Source organism: Lithobates pipiens, unplaced genomic scaffold (genome assembly GCF_037356315.1).
Source record: "Lithobates pipiens isolate NorthernLeopardFrog02 unplaced genomic scaffold, aLitPip1_a1.2 Scaffold_25, whole genome shotgun sequence".
Lineage (NCBI taxonomy): Eukaryota > Metazoa > Chordata > Amphibia > Anura > Ranidae > Lithobates > Lithobates pipiens.
The window spans coordinates 37,265,677-37,289,236 of NW_027507787.1; the positions used below are offsets into that span (position 1 = coordinate 37,265,677).

General features: G+C 41.3%; 1 protein-coding gene across 1 annotated transcript; it reads left to right on the top strand.

Annotated features, from left to right (window-relative positions):
- The first annotated feature begins 117 nt into the window (after window positions 1-117).
- On the top strand, window positions 118-23,323 carry DNAJC12 (DnaJ heat shock protein family (Hsp40) member C12). The gene is made up of 5 exons (XM_077454252.1): window positions 118-282; window positions 7,917-7,995; window positions 14,554-14,693; window positions 20,914-21,106; window positions 22,916-23,323. The coding sequence occupies exons 1-5, from the start codon at window positions 202-204 to the stop codon at window positions 23,008-23,010; spliced, it is 588 nt and encodes a 195-aa protein (XP_077310378.1). The 5' UTR covers window positions 118-201; the 3' UTR covers window positions 23,011-23,323.
- Window positions 23,324-23,560: the final 237 nt, after the last annotated feature.

A 23,560-nucleotide genomic window follows, 5' to 3' on the forward strand; every position in this document is an offset into this window, starting at 1 on the left:
AGATAAACAGTAGAAATAAGCCTATACATCTTCTTTCGCCTAGGAACTAAAACTCCCATGATGCATCAGGAGCACAGCAGCCTCTCCTCTTCTCATGTGCCAATAGCAAGCAACAAGTGGGGAGCTGCCCATGTACATAAAGGCTTGAGCAGCTCAGCTGTCATAGAAATCAGAGCTTTACTGCTTATTCTGCATCAAGAGATGGATGCAATTCTGAACTGCACTCAAGAGTCTATGGGGCCAGATTATTACTCTCTGTTGGGATGTGATGAGCTGTCCACGGTGAGTATGTCCACTATTCAGCCTGCCTAATCCATTGTCCTCTGCAACTTTGCATCGTTTCCTTTAATAAGAAATCTGTATCCAATATTTGGATGCTGCAGATGGGTCTCTTCATTATTTATACATATTCAGATTGATTTAATTCTACTTTATATAAACAGGGTTGACACTAGTATAATGCATGCAATGTACTCAAATGAGAGTTTGAGCTTTTATATGCAATCATCGTAATTTAATATGTTTTACAATTCCTGAGTCATCATATATGTCTGGGACCGCACAGTACAGGATACGTTTAATATTCATTTCTGCATGTACGTATTTATAGTGTATTAGTAAATGCCAAAATTACCCCTCATTTAAGACATATATTATTTTGGTGGTAATGTATTCCAAATATTCTTTATAAAAGTAGATAGGAAAATGTGAAAAGATTTATCAATTTATTTATACATTTATTTAAAAAAATATATTACGGGCTAGTCCCACATAATCATAATAAGCTATGTGCAATCAATTGGCAATTATCTTTGTTATTTGTGATTTTCCTAATATGATAAATATTAAAATCTGATTGGTTGCTCTGGGTGATTTCACATTGTACATCATCTTTGCTTATTGGCACAGCATCTGTGTGTCTGTACTGCCCCATTTTATAATCTCAGCAGATGTACATGGAAATACATAGTAAGTGCCACTTTTAAATGATAATTTCATATATTTTCTGCAGGTATTATTATAGATACTATCTGTACATTTCCACCCTAAGTAGCTATAATGAGTATATATTTTTGCCATGTTTGTTATTTTTTTACTAGACTGAAGTAATTGCTTTTGCTGAGTACGATTCTTAGCTGTCCAGTGACACATGTTATGAATTTGTCTTCTACATTAATCACACAATATAATTACGCTGTTTGCTTTCCTTGACGTCAATGAGGACTTCATTACTTTGCTAGGCAATGCATACCACCCACTCTGTCACCAAAGAGGCATAAAGATCAGCGCATCAGTAGCACGAGTGGACACCGTGTTCATCAATTGTTCGTGAGCTAAAAAATCTGCTGTGATTTTATCTTTGCACAGTTTTCATACTCTGAGTGTTACCTGTAAAACCTACACTATATTGTCAAAAGTATTGGGTCGCCTGCCTTTACATGCACATGAATTTTACTGGCATCCCAGTCTTAGTCTGTAGGGTTCAACATCGAGTTGGCCCACCCTTTGCAGCTGTAACAAATTCAACTCTTCCGGGAAGGCTGTCCACAAGGTTTAGGGGTGTGTCTATAGGAATGTTTGACCATTCTTCCAGAGGTGCATTTATTAGGTCAGGCACTGATGTTGGACGAGAAGGCCTGGCTCGCAGTTTATAATTCAACCCAAATGTGTTCTATCTGGTTGAGCTCAGGACTCTGTGCAGACCAGTCAAGTTTTTCCACCCCAGACTTGCTCACCCATGTCTTTATGGACCTTGATTTGTGCAGTGGTCCAAATAGTTACATAGTTACATAGTTACATAGTTAGTAAGGTTGAATAAAGACACCAGTCCATCCAGTTCAACCTGAGTGAGTGTCTACAATTGTCCCTATCCAAGTACATTGCACACTCACATCGGTCCCTACTCTCAAGGAGCCCACAATCCAAGGTCCCCATTCATATACTAGGGCCAATTTGGACAGAAGCCAATTAACCTACCTGCATGTCTTTGGAGTGAAAATGAAAAATCATTTGGTGGAGGGGGTATAATGGTGTGGGGTTGTTTTTTAGGGGTTGGGCTTGACCCGTTAGAACTCTTAAGGCGTCCAAGACATTTTGGTCAATTTCATGCTCCCAACTTTGTGGGAACAGTTTGGAGATGGCCCCTTCCTGTTCCAACATGACTGTGTTGCAATGCAATAAATCATCTGGTGCCACTAACTGCTTGACATCAGTGGTTCCTGTGATGTAATCTTATTGAAAAATCTTTGTAGTGCAGCCAGACAGTACTGGACCCTAATTTATTACTGGTCATCATGGGAATGACATGATCTACTATGGCTATAGATGCATTATTGGTTGTCTTTGCATTTTTTACTTTTTACTACATCACTGACACCTCCTTTGTTTATTGCTTATCTCCCAGGATATATTCTGATATAAAATCCCTCACAGGAGCATCCATTTATGGCATATATATACTACAACACCACAGATCTCATTTTTAGTGTGTCTGCTTGATGACCATTTCATCACTTTGGAAAGGATTTCTCAGGTATCTTTCCAGTGATCCTCTTTGCTCTAGACTAGCCCATGCGGATCTGGTACACCGACCTGCCATGTCCTTTATTGGGTTCTGACACTCTGTCAGGATCTTCTATCCCAAGGACTGATTTGCTATACTGCTTCACAATTGCTAGTTTACTGCCATGGCTGTTGAAGAACAGGTTCTGAGAGACAGGGCTATCTTTGAGTTTGCGATTCCAAAGAAGCTAAAAATTGACTTCTCATACATAGAATTCATATTTGACTTGATGTGGGTTTTTTGGATGAATTTTCTCCTTCCTGCAGCAGGGTCTGGACCAGCGTTTGGCTCTCAGCTTTTTTTAAGGGTCAGGTTCTTGCCATTTCTATTATGTTTTAGAGACCACTGGCTTCTCATTCTTTATTAAGATATTTGTACAGGGAGCCTTCTTTATACAGTAGTGCCCCTGCCCATTCTTCTGTGACCCCATGAGATCTGAATCTGGTGCCCTCTGCATTTAGGCACTGCCCAGGTCCAGGACTTCCTTCTTGCCTAAGATCGTTTCTGACTTTCACCTCAACCATTGTTTTTCTAACCCTCTGCCTGGGTTCAGTTTACCAAAAGTAAACTCCCCTTTATTGTCTGGAAGTGGTTCAAAAGCTAGTCATAAATTTGTGTAGATGCCATTATTGTATAGTTTGCTTACTTGATTTGGCATGGGCACACTTTAGATGCCTTCAGCTGCCATTATGCTGTTGCAGGCATGTACTGGCCATCTGGACTACAGGGAGTTTCCCGGTGGGCTGATGGCTCAGTGGGCCAGTCAGGTGCAGTCCTGGAGCCGCTCCTCTCTGACAGTGAGTGATCGCGATTTCACTCCTGTTGGGTGGAGCAGCTGCCGTAACTTGCTGGAGAGAGCATTAGGCCTTCTGCTCCCTCCAGCCTGCAGGGGGAGATAGACAGCTGGCAAACGTTCCATCCTCTCTCCCCTTATCACTTGTCACTTATCACATGACTGGAGAGAGGAACGAGAAGCTGCCTTCAAAATTGAGTACACGTGGGAGGGAGGGGGGGGGGGGGAGAGGGAGGACACTGATGTAAGGGGAAGTGCTGATGGAGACACTCAAAATTAAAGTGGGCCGGTCATGATGAAGTCCAGGGCCAAATTTTTGTCCCAGTCCAGCCCTGTGCTGTTGCGCCATTAAGGAGGAATAGGCTCCCTTAAGACATTCCTGCCCTTAATTTATCCACTGCTATACAGTATATGCTTCATCTTGGGGACTCTCAAATATAAAGGTTAGGACCACACTTACAGAGAAGCCTTCTCTCAGTGCAGTTTCTATATACAGTGGTGTGAAAAAGTGTTTGCCCCCTTCCTCATTTCCTGTTCCTTTGCATGTTTGTCACACTTAAGTGTTTCGGAACATCAAACAAATTTAAACAATAGTCAAGGACAACACAAGTAAACACAAAATGCAATTTGTAAATGAAGGTGTTTATTATTAAAGGTGAAAAAAAATCCAAACCATCATGGCCCTGTGTGAAAAAGTGATTGCCCCCCTTGTTAAAACATACTATAACTGTGGTTGTCCACACCTGAGTTCAATTTCTCTAGCCACACCCAGGCCTGATTATTGCCACACCTGTTCACAATCAAGGCATCACTTAAATAGGAGCTGCTTGACACAGTAAGGTCCACCAGAAGATCCTTAAAAGCTACACATCATGCCGAGACCCAAAGAAATTCAGGAACAATTGAGAAAGAAAGTAATTGAGATCTATCAGTCTGGAAAGGGTTATAAAGCCATTTCCAAAGCTTTGGGAATCCAGCGAACCACAGTGAGAGCCATTATCCACAAATGGCGAAGACATGGAACAGTGGTGAACCTTCCCAGGAGTGGCCGGCCGCCCAAAATTACCCCAAGAGCGCAGCGACGACTCATCCAAGAGGTCACAAAAGACCCCACAACAACGTCCAAGGAACTGCAGGCCTCACTTGCCTCAGTTAAGGTCAGCGTTCATGCCTCCACCATCAGGAAAAGACTGGGCAAAAATGGCCTGCATGGCAGAGTCCCAAGGAGAAAACCACTGCTGAGCAAAAAGAACATCAAAGCTCCTCTCAATTTCTCCACAACACATCTTGATGATCCCCAAGACTTTTGGGACAACATTCTGTGGACCGATGAGACAAAAGTGGAACTCTTTGGAAGGTGTGTGTCCAAGTATATCTGGCGTAGAAGGAACACTGCATTTCATAAAAAGAACATTATACCAACAGTAAAATATGGTGGTGGTAGTGTGATGGTCTGGGGCTGTTTTGCTGCTTCAGGACCTGGAAGACTTGCCGTGATAAAAGGAACTATGAATTCTGCTGTCTACCAAGAGATCCTGAAGGAGAATGTCCGACCATCTGTTCGTGTACTCAAGCTGAAACCAACTTGGGTTCTGCAGCAGGACAATGATCCTAAACACACCAGCAAGTCCACCACCGAATGGCTGAAGAAAAACAAAATGAAGACTTTGGAGTGGCCTAGCCAAAGTCCTGACCTGAATCCTATTGAGATGTTGTGGTATGACCTTAAAAAGGCCGTTCATGCTCGAAAACCCTCTAATGTAACTGAATTAGGACAATTCTGCAAAGATGAGTGGGCCAAAATTCCTCCAGGACGCTGTAAAAGCCTCATTGCACATTATCGCAAACGCTTGGTTGCAGTTGTTGCTGCTAAGGGTGGCCCAACCAGTTATTAGGTTTAGGGGGCAATCACTTTTTCACACAGGGCCATGATGGTTTGGATTTTTTTTCACCTTTAATAATAAACACCTTCATTTACAAATTGCATTTTGTGTTTACTTGTGTTGTCCTTGACTATTGTTTAAATTGGTTTGATGTTCCGAAACACTTAAGTGTGACAAACATGCAAAGGAACAGGAAATGAGGAAGGGGGCAAACACTTTTTCACACCACTGTATATATATTTGCAAATGTGTACAACTAAAACCTTTGATTTTAACATAATTTCTTTTTTCTGCAGGCTAGCTGGTAAGTGTGCTGTAAAATCATATTTTTTTGTAAAGTGATTCCACCATCTCTAGGTGGCTCAAGCAGAGTAGCAGACCATCATCCAGGGATTGCGTTCCACCCTTTTTAGTCAAGGTGCACTCTACTTGATCTAATGGTAGTCCCATGGGCTTTTCAGCATCACCTGTTTCCAAGTTTTACAAACCTGCTATCTGGTATTCTATTTACACATTTGGAGGAAGATCTTTCAAGTGGCTCTTTAACTTGAGGGCTTTAACCTGAAGGTTAAAGGCTTCCTGTGTCCTTCAATGGACACCAAGAATGGGATTTTACAGTGAGTACATAAATCCTCATGTGCTCATTACGATGAGAGTGTAGATCACAGTGATAAGCAGCAGATTAAAAAATCAAATTTTTTTTTTTACTTTCCTTATATTATTTAGTAATCGGGCAATGAAAAATCAAATGTTTTTCTGCCTTCTAATGTAACCTCTGATGCTATAGTGGAAAGATGAAGGGAATTGGACCTTCTTAACTCTGTTTTATCTCAGAAATCAACAAATTATGCAAAGTGGCCACACCAAATTGGTTGCTAGGGTTGTAAAAGCGGCACCTGTAGTGTGGCATGGCGAATGGTGTGGCCAAATTGCCTTAGCAATGGGAGGGGCTTAAAGGGGTATGGTTAACCAAAACAAAAGACTTCTTGCACTCTTAGCATCTGTATGTATTGCCAGACATCCCAACCTGCAAAAAATTATTTCAGGGAGGTGGCAAACTCATTTTAGGGAGGTGACACTGACCCCCCCCCCCCCCCAATGAAATGCAGCCTATCAGTGTGCATCCATGCTACCTCATCAGTGCCTTCCAGCGCAGCCCATCAATGTCCATCAGTGCAGCCTATCAGTGTCCATTCGTGCTACTTCATCAGTGCCCACCAGTGCAGTCCATCAGTGCCCACCAGTGCAGCCTATTGGTGTCCATCAGTGCAGCCTTTCAGTGTCCATCAGTGCCACCTCATCAGTTCCCACCAGTGCAGACTATCAGTGTCAAACAGTGGTAATCAGTGCCACCTCATCAGTGCAGCCTAACAGTGTCCATCAGTGCAGCCTAACAGTGTCCATCAGTGCAGCCTAACAGTGTCCATCAGTGCCACCTCATCAGTGCCCACCAGTGCAGCCCATCAGTGTCCATCAGTGCAGCCCATCAGTGCCACCTCATCAGTGCCTACCAATGCAGCCCATCAGTGTTGTTCTATGCCACCTCATCAGTGTGCACCAGCGCAGCCTCAGTGTTCACCAGCAGAGTGCTCCTGGCTCTGTCCCCCCCCCCCCTCCCCTGGCCACAGACAGAAGACAGAGCAGCCAGAGCGTCTGCCGCGGCTGTACTCCATTCGGCTGCTCGGGCTACTCTGTTTTCTGTCTGTGGCTGAGTAACAGGCCCAGCCCAGAGATTGCATGGCACTTGCGGGTGTCCGGAAGCCCGTAGCCAAATGTGGGAGACTCCCGCGACTCGCAGGAGACTTGGGATGTCTGTATTGCTGTGCCACAAGCCAGAGTCTTACAGACATATATAAACCTCAGCACAGTCATTTAAAATAAATAAAACTCTTCCATTACATATGATTTGTGTACACTGAAGATAGTCATAAAGCGGATACGCCACTGATTACATTGTAACAATGATCTGGCGTGTTGACTGAAATCGTATATTATCCAGTTAATAAACTGATGCAGTGAAAACATTCACAGCTCTAACTATCCTGCCACAAGCTCGTGGTCATTATGACTACCTACCTGTGCACTTTTTCAATAGTTCCTTTATATATGAACATGGCGTTGCTTTGGCTGATCAAGACCAAAATGATAAAGGTGTCCACTGAACTGCCCTTCTAAGCTACAGTATTTGGAGTTCTGTACTTAGAAATTGACATTTAAGAACGAGGATGAACAAATGAACATGTTTGTTAACATTGCAAAGAACTGTGTGCACTAATCCATAGCAATCAAAACCATTTTTTATTTTTTCTAAGCTGCTGAAAGCTGATTATTGGCTACTGTGGAGTATTGCACAAGGATGTGTTTTGCAATATACTATATATGCTGATAAACTTCTAAAGAAAACAGCAGATGTTGTGCTACGTGTCTATTGCATCCTACACCTGTGTGGTCCATCATAGTCATTTCCTGTCCTTTCATTGGCAGGTGAGCAGCTATGACTCAGCCAAGAGTTATTTTCCATAAAGGAAAAACTACAAAGAAAATCAATTCTGACAGGTCCCTGGTGCTCCAGGGGAATAACTGACCATTGTCAGGATGAATCTAACAGAGCAATAATGTACAGTAAGATGTGTACACAGAATCACAGCTAGTAAATGTGTGTGTGCTTTTTATGCAGGTTGAACAAATTATTGCTGAATATAAAGTCAGAGCTCTTGAATGCCATCCAGACAAACACCCAGGAAACCAGAAAGCAGGTAAATTTATATTCCAAATTTCATAACAAAAAAAAATGATAGCTGAATATACTCCAGGAAAATGTAAAAATAAAGTTATGCATTTCAAAATATCTTCTCACCACAAACTTTTGTTGGACGTGTCCTCTCCTGCACCCTATAAAACATAAATTAGATTTTGGCACCAATATCTTTGGAATTAAGAAGGGTTGATTTTCAATGGAGAGGATTAAAGTGCAGGAGAGGTGATATGCAAGCAAGAAGCTCAATGTATGTTAGGGATGATTAGTGTGAACATAGTGTTAGGTTTACAGGGTGGGTTAGTGCGAGGTTATTGCTAGGGTTACAGGCAGGCATAATGTTAACTTAGGGTTTATGTAAGGTTAGCATTAGGGTTACGGGGAGGATTAGTGTGAATTCAGTGTTGGGTTTGGAGGGGGAATAAGTATGAAGTTATTCCTAGGGTAATTAGTGTGAGGATTAGCTTTAGGGTTACAGGAAGGATTAATTTGTGGTTAATGTCAGGGTTATAGGAAGGGTTAGTATGAGGCTTAAATTTTCAGGTCAGATGGGTTGGTGTTAGGGATATAGGAAGGGTTAGTATGAGGCTTACATTTTGGGGTTATATGGGGATGGCTAGCTGTATGAAGTGAAGGTTTGCTTTAGAGTTATAGGGAGGGTTTGCTAGAGTTATATGGATGGTTAGTGTGAGGGTTACGGTTAAGAGAAGGAATAGTGTCAGGGGGATATTTAGTTGGGGCATCATTCTCCATGCCAGGATCTCTGCAGAAAATATACCAGTAACAAACTACAAGTACTGAAAACCAATAGATCTTGACTAATGGCATTTATTTTGGAAGAGAGTGATGGAATAGGGACAGTTCTTTTTAAATCTGCTTGATTGATTAATTCCCTAAGAGATTGTTGGATCATAGAGTTGAGGGCTCCCCATAGACACTTGATTGTCTCCTGCTTCAGCTTAAAATGCTTAGATCATGCATCTGACATCCCATGTCTGTCTGTAGCGTAGGCCTCCTTCACACCTATTTGTTTTAGCATACACGTTGGTTTACAAAAGAGTGGATGTGTCAATAAAAACATCTTACCCAATGAGACTGTTTATATCTATGTGTTATGTTGCACTGCATTTTGAAAAATGAGGCAAGTCCTGTTTCTGTGAATTTCATGCACTCTGAAGCCCAGAGAAGTAAATGGCAACTCATGAAAATGTATATTAACACACCTAAAACTCACAGTAACATAGAAAAAAATGGGTGGCAAAATGCTACAATAGACTTTAAAAAACATACTAAAAAGCAAACAAAAGCGGACAACCTAAGATGTGAACCTGGTCTTAGAGTGCTGCCTAATTGACTGGGAATGTTCTTTTCAAGGCATTTTAATATTTGTTTGCCTCTTTTTATCAAAAGACTGTGTGAATTCTGTTCACCAAACGTCAATGTTACGGTATACAGTATATACCTGTATTAATTGTTATTGTAATTAATATTATATAGGATTTATATAGTGCCAACAGTTTGCACAGTGCTTTACAATATAAAAGGAGACAGTACAGTTATGATACAATATAAGAGGGCTAGGAGGGCCCTGCTTATAAGAGCTAATGATCTAATGGGGTAAGAAATGTGAGGATCAGCTGATGGAAAATTTAAAAATGGAATTCCCTGTCTGGGAAGTATGCAAGTATGGGTTCTTTAAACCCAAAGGCCACCAATGCTGACTCTCTTCTGGCTGATGTTATTGCCACCAGTAAAGCAGTTTTTAGTGAGAGGTACCACAAGGTGATTTAAGGCATCTGATGCAATAACGTCCAACAGCAATGGGAGATCCCATTTCGGAAACAACAATTCAAGGCTTCAATCAAATTGAATCTTGAAAAACAGTATAATTAAGTGGTGGATGCCCACTGTATGTGAAGGCAGAGATAGCCAAAATGTGTGCACATAGCACACTTACGCATAGACCTACCTGTCCAGTTTATTGTTAAATCACATTGGGCCCCCCCCCACCTGTGATACAGGTCCTGGAAAACGTCCTGGTATAGGGACTATTTACTGGGGTCCAGGGTCTGCCTGCCAATTGTCCACACCTGGAATTAAGTTTTACTTCTCTTGTTGCCATAAGACCTCTTGTTCCTCCCTAATAGTTGATGGATACCACTGAATACAGATTGGTGGACCCTCCAGTTGGAAGGTCCAGAGTAGTAGGGGCAACCAAATTGTTTGGAGTTTTAGCAGGGGTCAAGTCCTGGGGAAAAAAGTGTGGGAACTCCCACCCAAGATCCGCTCCCCCACCAAAAAAAAAAAAGGTACGCTCATATGCATATATATTTCACAGAAAATACAGTACAACATTTATTGTAAAGTGCCAGTTTACAAAAACAAAATAAGTTAACTTGTCAAACAGAATAATCAACACAATGGGTGATGATCTTTCCCTCGCAGGGAATTTCTAACACAAATACACCCTGTTCCAAATTCAAATACAGCAAATTAGAAAATATCCCACAAACTGGAATAACATTGCCCTTGCCGTGCAAGATTATCGGCAACGGATCAAAAAACTCACGGATCGGATCATTCCTTGGATCAGAGTCACAGATTGGATAATTTTTCGGATCAGCAAATAATAACTGAATTTGCAAAAACCTGTGAAAATGTCACCACCATATAGTCCCCACTGCAATATACATCTCCCCCACTGTAATATACATCTCCGCCACTGTAATATCCACGTCATCTCCCCCAATAATATTTTGGCTGAGCATGGATGGGTATGGCTGGGTATCTGCAGAATATGTATTGGCAGGGTAAGTATTGGCAGGGTATTGCAGAATATTGGCAGGATAAGTATTGGCAGGGTGTTGCAGAGTAATGGCAGGGTATGGCAGATTATTGCTGGGTATTGCAGATTATTGGCAGGGCATTGCTGGGTATTGCAGGGTAAGTATTGCAGAGTCTTGTCAGGGTAAGTATTGGCAGGGTAAGTATTGCAGAGTAAGTATCGGCAGGGTATGTATTGCAGAGTATTGGCAGGGTAAGTATTGCAGAGTAAGTATCGGCAGGGTATGTATTGCAGAGTATTGGCAGGGTATTGCAGAGTATTGTCAGAGTAAGTATTGCAGACTATTGGCAGGGTATGTATTGCAGAGTATTGGCAGGGTATTGCAGAGTATTGGCAGGGTATGGCAGATTATTGCTGGGTATTGCAGATTATTGGCAGGGCATTGCTGGGTATTGCAGGGTAAGTATTGCAGAGTCTTGTCAGAGTAAGTATTGGCAGGGTAAGTATTGCAGAGTAAGTATCGGCAGGGTATGTATTGCAGAGTATTGGCAGGGTATTGCAGAATATTGGCAGGGTAAGTATTGCAGAGTAAGTATCGGCAGGGTATGTATTGCAGACTATTGGCAGGGTATTGCAGAGTATTGGCAGGGTATGTATTGCAGAGTATTGGCAGGGTATTGCAGAGTATTGGCAGAGTAAGTATTGCAGAGTATTGGCAGGGTATATATTGCAGAGTATTGGCAGGGTATTGCAGAGTATTGGCAGGGTATGTATTGCAGAGTATTGGTGGGGTATTGCAGAGTATTGGCGGGGTATGTATTGCAGAGTATTGGCAGGGTATGTTTTGCAGAATATTGGCAGGGTATTGCAGAGTATTGGCAGGGTATTGCAGAATATTGGCAGGGTATTGGCAGGGTATTGCAGAGTATTGGTAGGGTATTGCAGAGTATTGGCACAGTATTGCAGAGTATTGATAGGGTATTGCAGAGTATTGGCAGGGTATGTATTGCAGAGTATTGGCAGAGTATTGGCAGAGTATTGTAGAGTATTGCAGAGTATATATTGGCAGAGTATTGGCAGAGTATGGCAGGGTATTGCAGAGTATTGGCAGAGTATTGGCAGGGTATTGGCAGGGTATTGCAGAGTATTGGCAGAGTATTGCACAGTATTGGCACAGTATTGCAGAGTATTGATAGGGTATTGCAGAGTATTGGCAGGGTATTGCAGAGTATTGGCAGGGTATGGCAGGGTATGTATTGCAGAGTATTGGCAGGGTATTGCAGAGTATTGATAGGGCATTGTAGAGTATTGGCAGGGTATTGCAGAGTATTGATAGGGTATTGCAGAGTATTGATATGGTATTGCAGAGTATTGGCAGGGTATTGCAGAGTATTGGCAGGGTATGTATTGGCAGAGTATTGCAGAGTATTGACAGGGTATGGCAGAGTATTGGCAGGGTATGGCAGGGTATGTATTGCAGAGTATTGGCAGGGTATGTATTGCAGAGTATTGGCAGGGTATTGCAGAGTATTGATAGGGTATTGCAGAGTATTGATAGGGTATTGCAGGGTATTGGCAGGGTATTGCAGAGTATTGATAGGGTATTGCAGAGTATTGGCACAGTATTGCAGAGTATTGATAGGGTATTGCAGAGTATTGGCAGGGTATTGCAGAGTATTGGCAGGGTATGTATTGCAGAGTATTGCAGAGTATTGGCAGGGTATTGCAGAGTATTGGCACAGTATTGCAGAGTATTGATAGGGTATTGCAGAGTATTGGCAGGGTATTGCAGAGTATTGGCAGGGTATGTATTGGCAGGGTATGTATTGCAGAGTATTGCAGAGTATTGGCAGAGTATTGTAGAGTATTGGCAGGGTATGTATTGCAGAGTATTGCAGAGTATTGGCAGAGTATTGGCAGAGTATTGTAGAGTATTGGCAGGGTATTGCAGAGCATTGGCAGGGTATTGCAGAGTATTGGCAGAGTATTGAAGAGTATTGGCAGAGTATTGAAGAGTATTGGCAGGGTATTGCAGAGTATTGGCAGGGTATGTATTGGCAAGGTATTGCAGAGTATTGGCAGGGTATTGCAGAGTATTGACAGAGTATTGCAGAGTATTGATAGGGTACTGCAGAGTATTGGCAGGGTATTGCAGAGTATTGGCAGGGTATGTATTGCAGAGTATTGGCGGGGTATTGCAGAGTATTGGCGGGGTATTGCAGAGTATTGATAGGGTAGTGCAGAGTATTGATAGGGTAGTGCAGAGTATTGGCAGGGTATTGCAGAGTATTTATACTGACAGGGTATTGCAGAGTATTGATAGGGTATTGCAGAGTATTGGCAGGGTATTGCAGAGTATTGATACTGATAGGGTATTGCAGAGTATTGATGAGTATTGGCAGGGTATTGCAGAGTATTGATGAGTATTGGCAGGGTATTGCAGAATGCAACTTACACACTAGTGACTGACCTCCTGGTATTCTCTTCCCTTCTGTTCTCGGGGGAGCCGGAGAAGTAAACTGGAAACGTGCAGTGGCTGTGGCCCCAGGAGGCACTGGGTAGAGGGGAGCGGGGGGGACAGTCCGGAACTCCGGAACCAAGCAGGCGCGCAGCGTGTGTCACACTGACTCGTGCCAGTGCGTGCCCACGTGCACGGCCGAAGTCATGTGACCGGTTGCTAGATGCGGAGCGGCTCCTGCCTAGCAACCAGTCACTCGGCGGCTGAGGAGCGGCGCGGACTACGTGCTGCATAGCCTCAGCCCTCAGACAGCTAATGGGAACGGCGTTCCCGCTGTGGAAATAGTACGGGAACGCCGTTCCCATGCATTCCCGCAGCACTCGAGCCCTGAGTTTTAGACTGTTGATCGGATGACAGGATTCCTCTGGTACCCAATTCCCCTGAACTGATAAGGTGTCTAGGACTTCTCCCCCACCCTTCTGTCTGGCATGTATTGTTAGGGTTTCCCAAGACATTGGGAGGAAGGATTTTCATAACCTCAGAGCTGGATTCCTGAGCCACCAGGCATCCAAGATGCTTTCAGACCAGGTTTCGCAAAGGCCAGCAAATGTCCCACCACAATTTGGGTGTCCCTTCATGTCAAAGAGAACTTTTCTGATGGTTTCAAAAGTATAGAGGCTTAGGGTTTGATGTTGAACTGGGCACCTGGCTTTGGTCTAGCCTTGGAAGTTAAAAGCTTGGGAGTAAAAAAAGGATTTTTATTTTGGCCTCAGAGGGAGGATGAGTCTTCCTTGCATGAGGCTTGGCTTCTGCTGGGGCACATGAACAATTTCATGTGCCCCAGCAAAATCCCTCTGTAGCCCTCAGTACAGCCCAATTGTCTCCTAATCCTCTGTCCCGTAATGAACGAGAAATTATGTTTAAATTAGTCGTGAGCATAGTGCTGGTTTTCTGGTTTGTAAAGGGATTTTGAAGCACCATGCAATGTTTACTGAATTATAGAAAACTATACTTTTGTTTTATGTAACTGTTCTTAATATAAACAGGCAGCTATTATAGGCAAGGCTGACATATATTTAGGTAAATCATACGCTTGTGCCGACCCCAAATATTTTGCTTTAATTTTTAATGAAAGAAATATAGTAAAATCTGTGCAAATTTTACCTTATTTTTGACTGTCAGTTCAAAATTGTGGTGAACCATTGGACTGGCCATCACCATTTAACTGTGCTATTTCTGCCATAAATGTCTTTTTAGCCCTAAATCCTAATTAATGCTGACAATTGAATCTCTGAACACAAATTGTTACATTGCAGTTGAAGAGTTTCAAAAAATCCAGAAAGCCAAAGACACCTTAACAAATGAAGAAAGTCGTGCTCATTACGATTACTGGAGACGGAGCAAAATCATGATCCCATTTACGCAATGGGAAGCTTTGCAGGATTCTCTAAAAATGGTAAGTTTTTCTAAGTATAGTAGTGTAGGGGCCCTGCTCTAAACCTGAGTGTTCCTAATTACATTTAGTGTGATTTGAAGCTAGGCTGTAAGCAGTTTTTATGTTTATATATTTCTGGGCTCTGCTGAATCCCACAAACTTAGTTGGTGATTGCTTCTGCCTTTGACTTTTGAGGTGGGTTATAAATATTTGTCTGACCCAACCAATCTCTGTGTTTGTTCAGTGGTATGGATTAAGGAGATGATAACGGAAAATCCACTGCAGCATACATATGGTAGTATGCTGCCATGTTGGCACCAGGAAAATTGAAAATTGTATCAAATTTTATTTTCTGGATGCCAATCCATGGCAGCATACTACCACATGTATGCAGCCATGTTGGTGCCTGGAAAATTGTTTTAAGCACCTTTCCAGAGTGTTCTTTCTCACCAGAGCTTCTGCCTAGAGAGGATATCAGTAAAAGTGTGCCTTCTATTTGGTTCTTTCCTGAGTGGCGGCATGTACTGAAGGCTCAACGACTTTAGCTGCCCTGCTGGAGGGGTTATATTCACAGAGAGAGGGGCAAGAATGGAGCATCTGTTTGAAATCTTTTTGTTGAAGAATTGCGCAGAAGGGCTGGGTAGAAGCTACTGCTGGAAATTGCAAGAAGGATTCATTGCTCATAAATCAAGGTAGCTTTGACTGCTATCACAGAGTCAAGGACCAAATTCATAGAGAGATTCAATACAAATTAAGGAAGACTGATTTTACAGGGTCCATATCATAGGGGGCCACCTCACCATCATCCCCAAGAGGAGAGGTGCTACTTTTTTAAAATATTTTTTATTTATAGAAGAGCAGTTTTAAAAGACTGTAACCATACATGTACCTGCACTGTATCAGTGGCTTTGTTAGGTCTGGATTTTATTTTACAGGCATGCTTACATGCTGGGTGGTGTGTGTAATATGACACGGAGAACACTGAGACATGATTGGAGGAAAACCTTCCTTTGGCATTGGAGTGTGTTTTGACCGTATAGCGCGCTATTGTGCAAGAATTTGTTTCAAAGGTGGTTTCAAAACACTTTCTCTTTGAACCTAGCAAATAAACATTTCCTAATCCAAACTTTGTAGTAGAATGCAGATGAGTTGTTGCTCTGTAGTAATCCTCTTTATTTATACTTCTGTAACATCTGTTTTTTTTTTTTTGTTTGTTTTTTTGGCATAGTTTGACCTCAGTCACTTGATGGGATTCAGTATAATAATGTGCTATTATTGAAATTGGCACTAGATCTGTTGTGACACAGTAACTATTATCTCTGTTAAAGCACATTTTTCATTAAGTTCAGATTTTTTCCATTGTTTCCCAACACTGGCATCAATAGCAAAACTAAAGCTAGGGCTACAAAGATTAACTATTGTCATCTCAACAGACTATAGCTAGATGAGGGATTTTTTTGTACCTTAAAGCAGTTGTAAAGCTTATATATATATATTTTTTTGGTAAAATAACAAACATGTTATACTTACCTGCTCTGTTCAAAGATAAACCATTTTATTGACTCATTATTATTATTAAAGGTGTTTTTATCTTAATGTAATTTTTCTATTTGTATATTAGCGTTGTTATTATTACAGTATATAGTAATATCATTTGCAGAACTATATGGAGGGCATAGGGCATCTGGGCCTTAAGACTAGCAATGTTTGATGTACATCTGAAGACCAAAATTGCCCCCATTATTCCTGAAAGAATAAAGACACATATTCTTGGGCTAAATGCTTGACAGATTAGCACAAAAATCTAGAGTAATTATTTCTCTACTTGATTGTTTGCTTGGACCGGATGAAAAATTTGGTTGTATGATCACAGCATCAGTAGGTGTATGTAGCCTTTAACCACTTGACCACTGGGCACTTAAACACCCTTAATAACCAGACCAATTTTCAGCTTTTGGTGCTTTCACATTTTGAATGACAATTACTCAGTCATGCAACACTGTACCCATATGACATTTTTGTCCTTTTTTTCACACAAATAGAGCTTTCTTTTGGTGGTATTTAATCACCTCTCGGTTTTTTATTTTTTGTGCTATAAAAGAAAAAAGACCGAAAATTCTGTAAAAAAATGAATTTTTCTTCGTTCTGTTATAAAATTTAGCAGATTAGTAATTTTTCTTCATAAATTTTGGCCAAAATTTAAACCACTACATATCTTTGGTAAAAATAAGTACAAATTGGTGGATATTATTTGGTCTTTGTGAAAGTTATAGAGTCCACAAGCTATGGTGCCAATATCTGAAAATTGATCACACCTGAAGTACTGACGGAGTATTTCAATTCTTGAGACCCTAACATGCCATAAAATTACAAATACCCCCCAAATGACCCCTTTTTGGAAAGAAGACATTCCAAGGTATTTAGTAAGAGGCATGATGAGTTTTTTGAAGTTGTCATTTTTTCCCACAATTCTTTGCAAAATCAAGATTTTGTTTCCTTTTTTTTTTTTTCACACAAAATTGTCATATTATCAATTTATTTCTCACACACAGCATATGCATACAACAAATTACACCCCAAAACACATTCTACTATTACTCCCGAGTACAGCGATACCACATGTGTGAGATTTTTACACAGCGTGGCCACATACAGAGGCCCAAAATGCAGGGAGCACCATCAGGCGTTCTGGAGCATCCAGGCCAATACTGACATTTCACTCCTACATGTAAAAATCATCATTTATTTGCTAGAAAATTACATAGAACCCCAAAACATTATATATTTTTTTTAGCAAAGACCCTAGAGAATACAATGGTGATCTCTCACACGGTATTTGCGCAGCAATTTTTCAAACGTGTTTTTTTGGGGGAAAAAACAGTTTTGTGCTTAAAAAAACAAACAGTAAAGTTAACCCAATTTTTGCATAAAGTGAAAGAAGAAGTTATGCTGAGTAAATAGATATCGAACATGTCACTCTTCAAAATTGCACATGTCCGTGGAATGGCGCCAAGCGTCGCTACTTAAAAATCCCCATAGGCGACGCTTTAAATTTTTTTTACTGGTTACATGTTTTGAGTTACAGAGGAGGTCTAGGGCTAGAATTATTTCTCTCGCTCTAACGTTCACGGCGATACCTCACATGTGTGGTTTGAACACCGTTTTCATATGTGGGCGGGGCTTACGTATGCGTTCGCTTCTGCATGCGAGCACATGGGGACAGGGGCGCTTTACATTTTTTATTTTATTTTTTATTGTTCATTTTACTTTATTTATTTTAGTTTGAAATTTTTTTCCCCAAAAATAAATTTTTGATCACTTTTATTCCTATTACAAGGAATGTAAACATCCCTTGTAATAGGAATATGGGATGACAAGTCCTCTTTACAGTGAGATCTGGGGGTCAATAAGACCCCACATCTCACCTCTAGGCTGGGAAGCCTGAAATAAAATAAAAAAGATTCTGGCTTTGATCGTATTGGCGAGTTGGTAGAAGCACTGGAGGGCGGTGAGGGGGCCTCTATGGCTGGGTATCTCCGAGTATGGCTGGGTATCTCCGAGTATGGCTGGGTATCTCCGTGTATGGCTGGGTATTGCAGGGTATCTCCAAGTATGGCTGGGTATGGCAATTTATGGCAGGGTATTGCAGAGTATTGGTGGGGTATTGCAGACTATTGGCAGGGTATTGCAGAGTATTGGCGGGGTATTGCAGAATATTGGCGGGTATTGCAGAGTATTGGCTAGTATTGGCTAGTATTGGAGAGTATTGGCGGGTATTGGAGAGTATTGGCAGGTATTGGAGAGTATTGGCGGGTATTGCAGAGTATTGGGGGGTATTACAGAGTATTGGCAGGTATTGCAGAGTATTGGCGGGTATTGCAGGTATTGCAGAGTATTGGCGGGTATTGCAGAGTATTGGCGGGTATTGCAGAGTATTGGTGGGTATTGGAGAGTATTGGCAGGTATTGGAGAGTATTGGCGGGTATTGGAGAGTATTGGGGGGTATTGCAGAGTATTGGGTGGTATTGCAGAGTATTGGGGGGTATTGCAGAGTATTGAAGGGGTATTGCAGAGTATTGGTGGGTATTGCAGAGTATTGCCAGGGTATGGAGGGGTTAAATTCGGTGAGCAGCGATGTGGGCACTGCAGATGAAGCCCACAGCGCTGCTGACACCGATCTCTTTCCCCTCCGCTGTACCGATCGGTACAGAGAGGGGGAGGGAGGAACCGGCGTCATAACATGACGCCGGTTTGTTTACAAGTGATCACTCCATCATTTGACGGAGCGATCACGTGGTAAACGGCCCCGATGAGCGGCTGTTTACCGTGGTCCGTGATGGGCCGACCCACTGGACCCGGCGGTCACGGATGCTCTCGTGTGCGCGCCCTAGGGGGCGCGCGAGAGCAGAATTCTGGGAGGCCGTTAATGAACGGCCTCTCAGAGTTAAACAACCGCCCTGAAGCCGTTAATCGGTTGTTAAGTGGTTAAATCAAGTGTTGGGATCAACATACTGAATGTACAGGTCATTGAAATATGGTTACATGTACAATTATGGGTCAGGTCAGGCAGACAAATCACTATCTTGGTCACTGGAAGCCTACAGAATTTCCCAATGCTTATACCTAGTGACAGTATGACTGCACACAGAGTGTTTAATGGTTCTGCCACTACTCAATAATAATTCTCTGATCTGGATTTTTGAAGTTTTCTGCCAGAATAATTGGTTATCACCCATTCTCTGTATGCCCTTTAACAGTCATCTTGCTACAAAAACCTTTCTCACATGTATGTTGTGGGATGTGGGCATATTAGCATGGTACCTTCCCTCTCTATTTATGAGGGGTTAATATCACTTTAAGGACCATTCCCAAGAAGATGTTTAGTTAGTGACTGGTATTTTTTAAATACTGGCTTTCACATTGATATCTAAAAGGGGTTTGGTACATATTTTAAGCATTCTATTAGGAGACTATACTGTTGACGAATTAAAGGGGAACTAAACCCCCAGAATTAGAGACGTGGAGGTTACATCCCTCACTGGCTATTGTCATGGTCTCCCCGGACCTTTTAGGGTGCCAGGTTTTCGGCCTCTCGATTGGCCAGTGGGTGAATGGCATCATCCTTTGCATGTGCACGGGTGTTGGAAAGCAACATGTTTTAGTTCATGATACAAGAGGTGTTTGAAATATGAACAATGGCTATACCAGACCTTCGCATTCTTGGGGGCTATCTGGAATGTACCAAGTTGCACATCAAAGCTTTGTAGCATATCTCAAAGAAGTGATCAGGCCTCCATCTCCATCAAGGCTGAACAAAAGCTTGGCTCCAGACCGTCTGGTGTTATGACACTATGCAAGCGAGCTTCAAAGAGGGCCTTGGCTGCCGGGATAATTGATGAAGGTGGGTTACAAAAATCAAAGGACCAACAGGCTTTGAAGTTTGACCAGGAGACATAGTACATAGACATGATACATGGACAATGCTGCCCCTAGAGGCCAATACAGCAGGGCGGACGGTAATATAATATATTGTGGAGGACTGCCCCATAAATACTGTGATTCGTCAAAAGTCTAGATGGGATGGCAATGGGGTTTGGTCCGGATTGTGTATGATTGAAGTATAAAAGGTCTGAATGATTCAGAGAGCTCTTTCTCTACCATTTTTGAGACTCGTGGCTCTCTCTCTCTGTTACCATCTCAAGCACAGATAAGGATACCGTATCTATAGGACATCTTTGCGCTAAGTATATTGATATTGATATTGATATTGAAGTGATATTTCTTGTTATATGTTATATTGTTATATGCTTCGTAATATTTTTCTTTAGTATTTTCATGTTGGCTTTTTCCTATTTTCTTGGGAAATAAGACAAGTTAATACATACATGGAATAAATAGAGGGAGTCTGTAATCACCTTTGGATAATATTTAGTTTAAAATTATTTATTTCAATTGGTACCCCAGATTTTTTTCAGCGGGAGTCAGTCATTCCAGCACAGAGGGAATGTGCCATAAATGCATGCTGAGCTGCACATGCACAGCTAAGTGTACATTCAATAGAAGACAGTGAGCAGGCAGGTATGTTTTTGATATTACAGAAGAGAGATTGCATGTCTTTTCTGCAATAATTGCTGCCTGCTCCGAATTTTTTACTACTTACGTTTAATTCCACTTTAAATCAACACAATCATTTTATACGGTTTGATGATATATTAGTAAAGTCTGTGTATGTATCTTTTAGTCAATGCATTGGACTGTAAAGAACAAGAAGGAAGCGATGCTGGAGGCTCCAAACAAGCCTTCAGATGGAGCACAAAATGACATCTTAAATGATGCGGAAGAAAAGAATAACCCACTTAGCAGTGAAAATGAGAATTACATATTGGAGGAACCTCAGGATAATATCGATTTACTGTCACCTAAAAGTCCTGAAGGTAACACCAGAATTAATGGCTCTCAATCTGTTGTGATAACGTTCTTAAATGTTAAAGTAGAACTGTAGGCAAACCTTTTGTTTTCATTTTGGATACAGTAAGTGAAGGTAATAACTGCTGTCAGTTATTTTTTCGATCTGTGTCCCATTGGGGAGATTTATCTTTACTTCCTGTTCCATAGCCAAAACAGGAAGTGAGAGGAAATTCCTGCAAATTAAAGGAATCCCTTGGGTTTACCAGAACAGTTTTCCCCATTGTAAGATTTCCTCTCTATTACTTTTCTTGGGATTTTCTTTTACTTTAATTTTTAATAATAATGGTAAATAAGAAAAACAGAGATCTATACAGTTAAAAATCTTGCGAGCTACCATAAATCTATACCGACTTTTGATGTAGACAGCTGCTAGCACTGATCGCATCCCATATGACCGTGCAAACGAATAAGATACAGGAAATTGCTGCACTATATTAATCTTGGCATGTAATAACCACAATACATTTATATTCCTTGTGTATTTCCACAAATCACTGTAAATTATGTACTAAAGAATATATCTTACAAATATTTCACATAGATAAAGTGCCCTAGTGACAATAAAGTGACTTTGCAGTAATAAAATACAATGTGTAAATTCATATCATCATATATAATACCAAAGTCCTTATTTGGATGCTCAAATACTATACAAAAAAAAGTGTTCCAGTGCACTGAAGTGCTACGTGCAAAATTCTATGTTAAAAAAACTCATGTAAAGACATGCGTTGATGAAAAAAATAAATATAAAGTCCATTCAAAGTAAACTCTCTCTCTCTGTACTCTAGTCTGTCTGCTAGGGGTACAGATGGGACTTGTAGAACAATAATTCACAGATTTCTGTAAATGAATGACATGACTGTGTGGTTTGGGCAGCCATGTAGATTTCAAAAGCAACTAAAAAACAGGTATTGGGACTTTTTGGGAGGCAGAATAGACACTGAGGCCGCGTACACACGCGGGGACTGTTCGCCCAACTTTGTCCGCTGAACAGTGTTTCGGCGGACAGTCCGCTCGTGTGTGGGCTTTCAGCGGACAGTTTCAGCGAACAGTCCGCTAAACAAGGTTTTTCAGAATTTCCGAAAAACTGTCCGCTGAAACTTTGTTTCAGCAAACAGTCCCCTCGTGTGTAGGCTTGTTCGTCAAACTAAGTTCCACGCATGTTCAGAAAGGATTTACACGCCGAAAGTTATAATGCAGTGTATAGGACGTCGTATTTTTCGTCCCGTCGTACGTGCCGTTCACGTCATCGCGCACGGTTTCAGCAAACTGTTCGTTCGTCGTGTGTGGCCATGTCCGTCCATGCTAATTTTGAGCGGACTGTTTGCTGAAACTGTTTGACGGACAAAGTTGGGCGAACAGTCCCCGCGTGTGTATGCGGCCTGAGTATCAGAGGAGTATGTATATAAAAAATATATGCAATGGGGCAGGCATTAGGCCAATGGTATCTACTACCAAAAATTTTGTTTTTTCTGTAGATTTCAAAAGTGACAGCTGCTGTGGGGGAGAGGAACCCCTGCACACTGTCATGGGGGGAAGAGGGGGTGTAAAGTTGTGCAAAAGATGGGGTTAGCCTTTAACCAAAACACTCCGATTTCCCCCAGGTTTCCATAATATCTAGAATTTCTTAACAAATGAAGGGCATGGGTACCAGTCACCCTAATGTGGCATACTGTACATACATCAGAGTTATAATTTATGATCTGAAATACAGCGTTGGCATACTTATGGCAATTTTGATTTTTTTTAACAACCATTTTCTTGTTTGAATGTAGGAAGGCCAGACATGACATACTGTCTCCTGCGCTTCCGCTGGTCGGCCGAGGCGCCATCTGACCTTCTGCGAAAATTCAGAAATTATGAAATATGAGATCCTTCCTCTAAAGTATTTCAGTGCTCTTCCCATGGCATGCTTTTTCTTACTGTGTATAGTGTATAATGTAAGCCTTATTTTTCTATTTACTCCATACTACCCAGAAGTATTTTATTGCAAGTCATCTCTTTGTACACATATTAATGTCATTTTAACATAGTAAAAGGTCATTTGCTATGTAAAATGGTCTTTGTTCCAGTATTTAATGAAATGTTGCATGTTGTTTCTGATAAAATTTTAGACGGTTGTTATTTTTGTATGGTTTTACCGGTAATTATTTTGTCAATAAATTATATGCAGATTATCTATAGATGTGTGTTTTTTTATTTTACCAAACCAGCATTTGGCCAGCAACAGTACAGTATGTAATCTTAAATAATGTAATTTAAGACAAAGAGTCCTCAATTAATATAAAAAAAAAAAAATTCTATTAGCTGCCTGTTTGGTAAAATGGACTTTCATCCATGAAATACATTTTCTTACTCCATCATACACATACAGACAATTATTTTTTTCATGGTAAATAACTTTGTATTCCTTGTGCGGC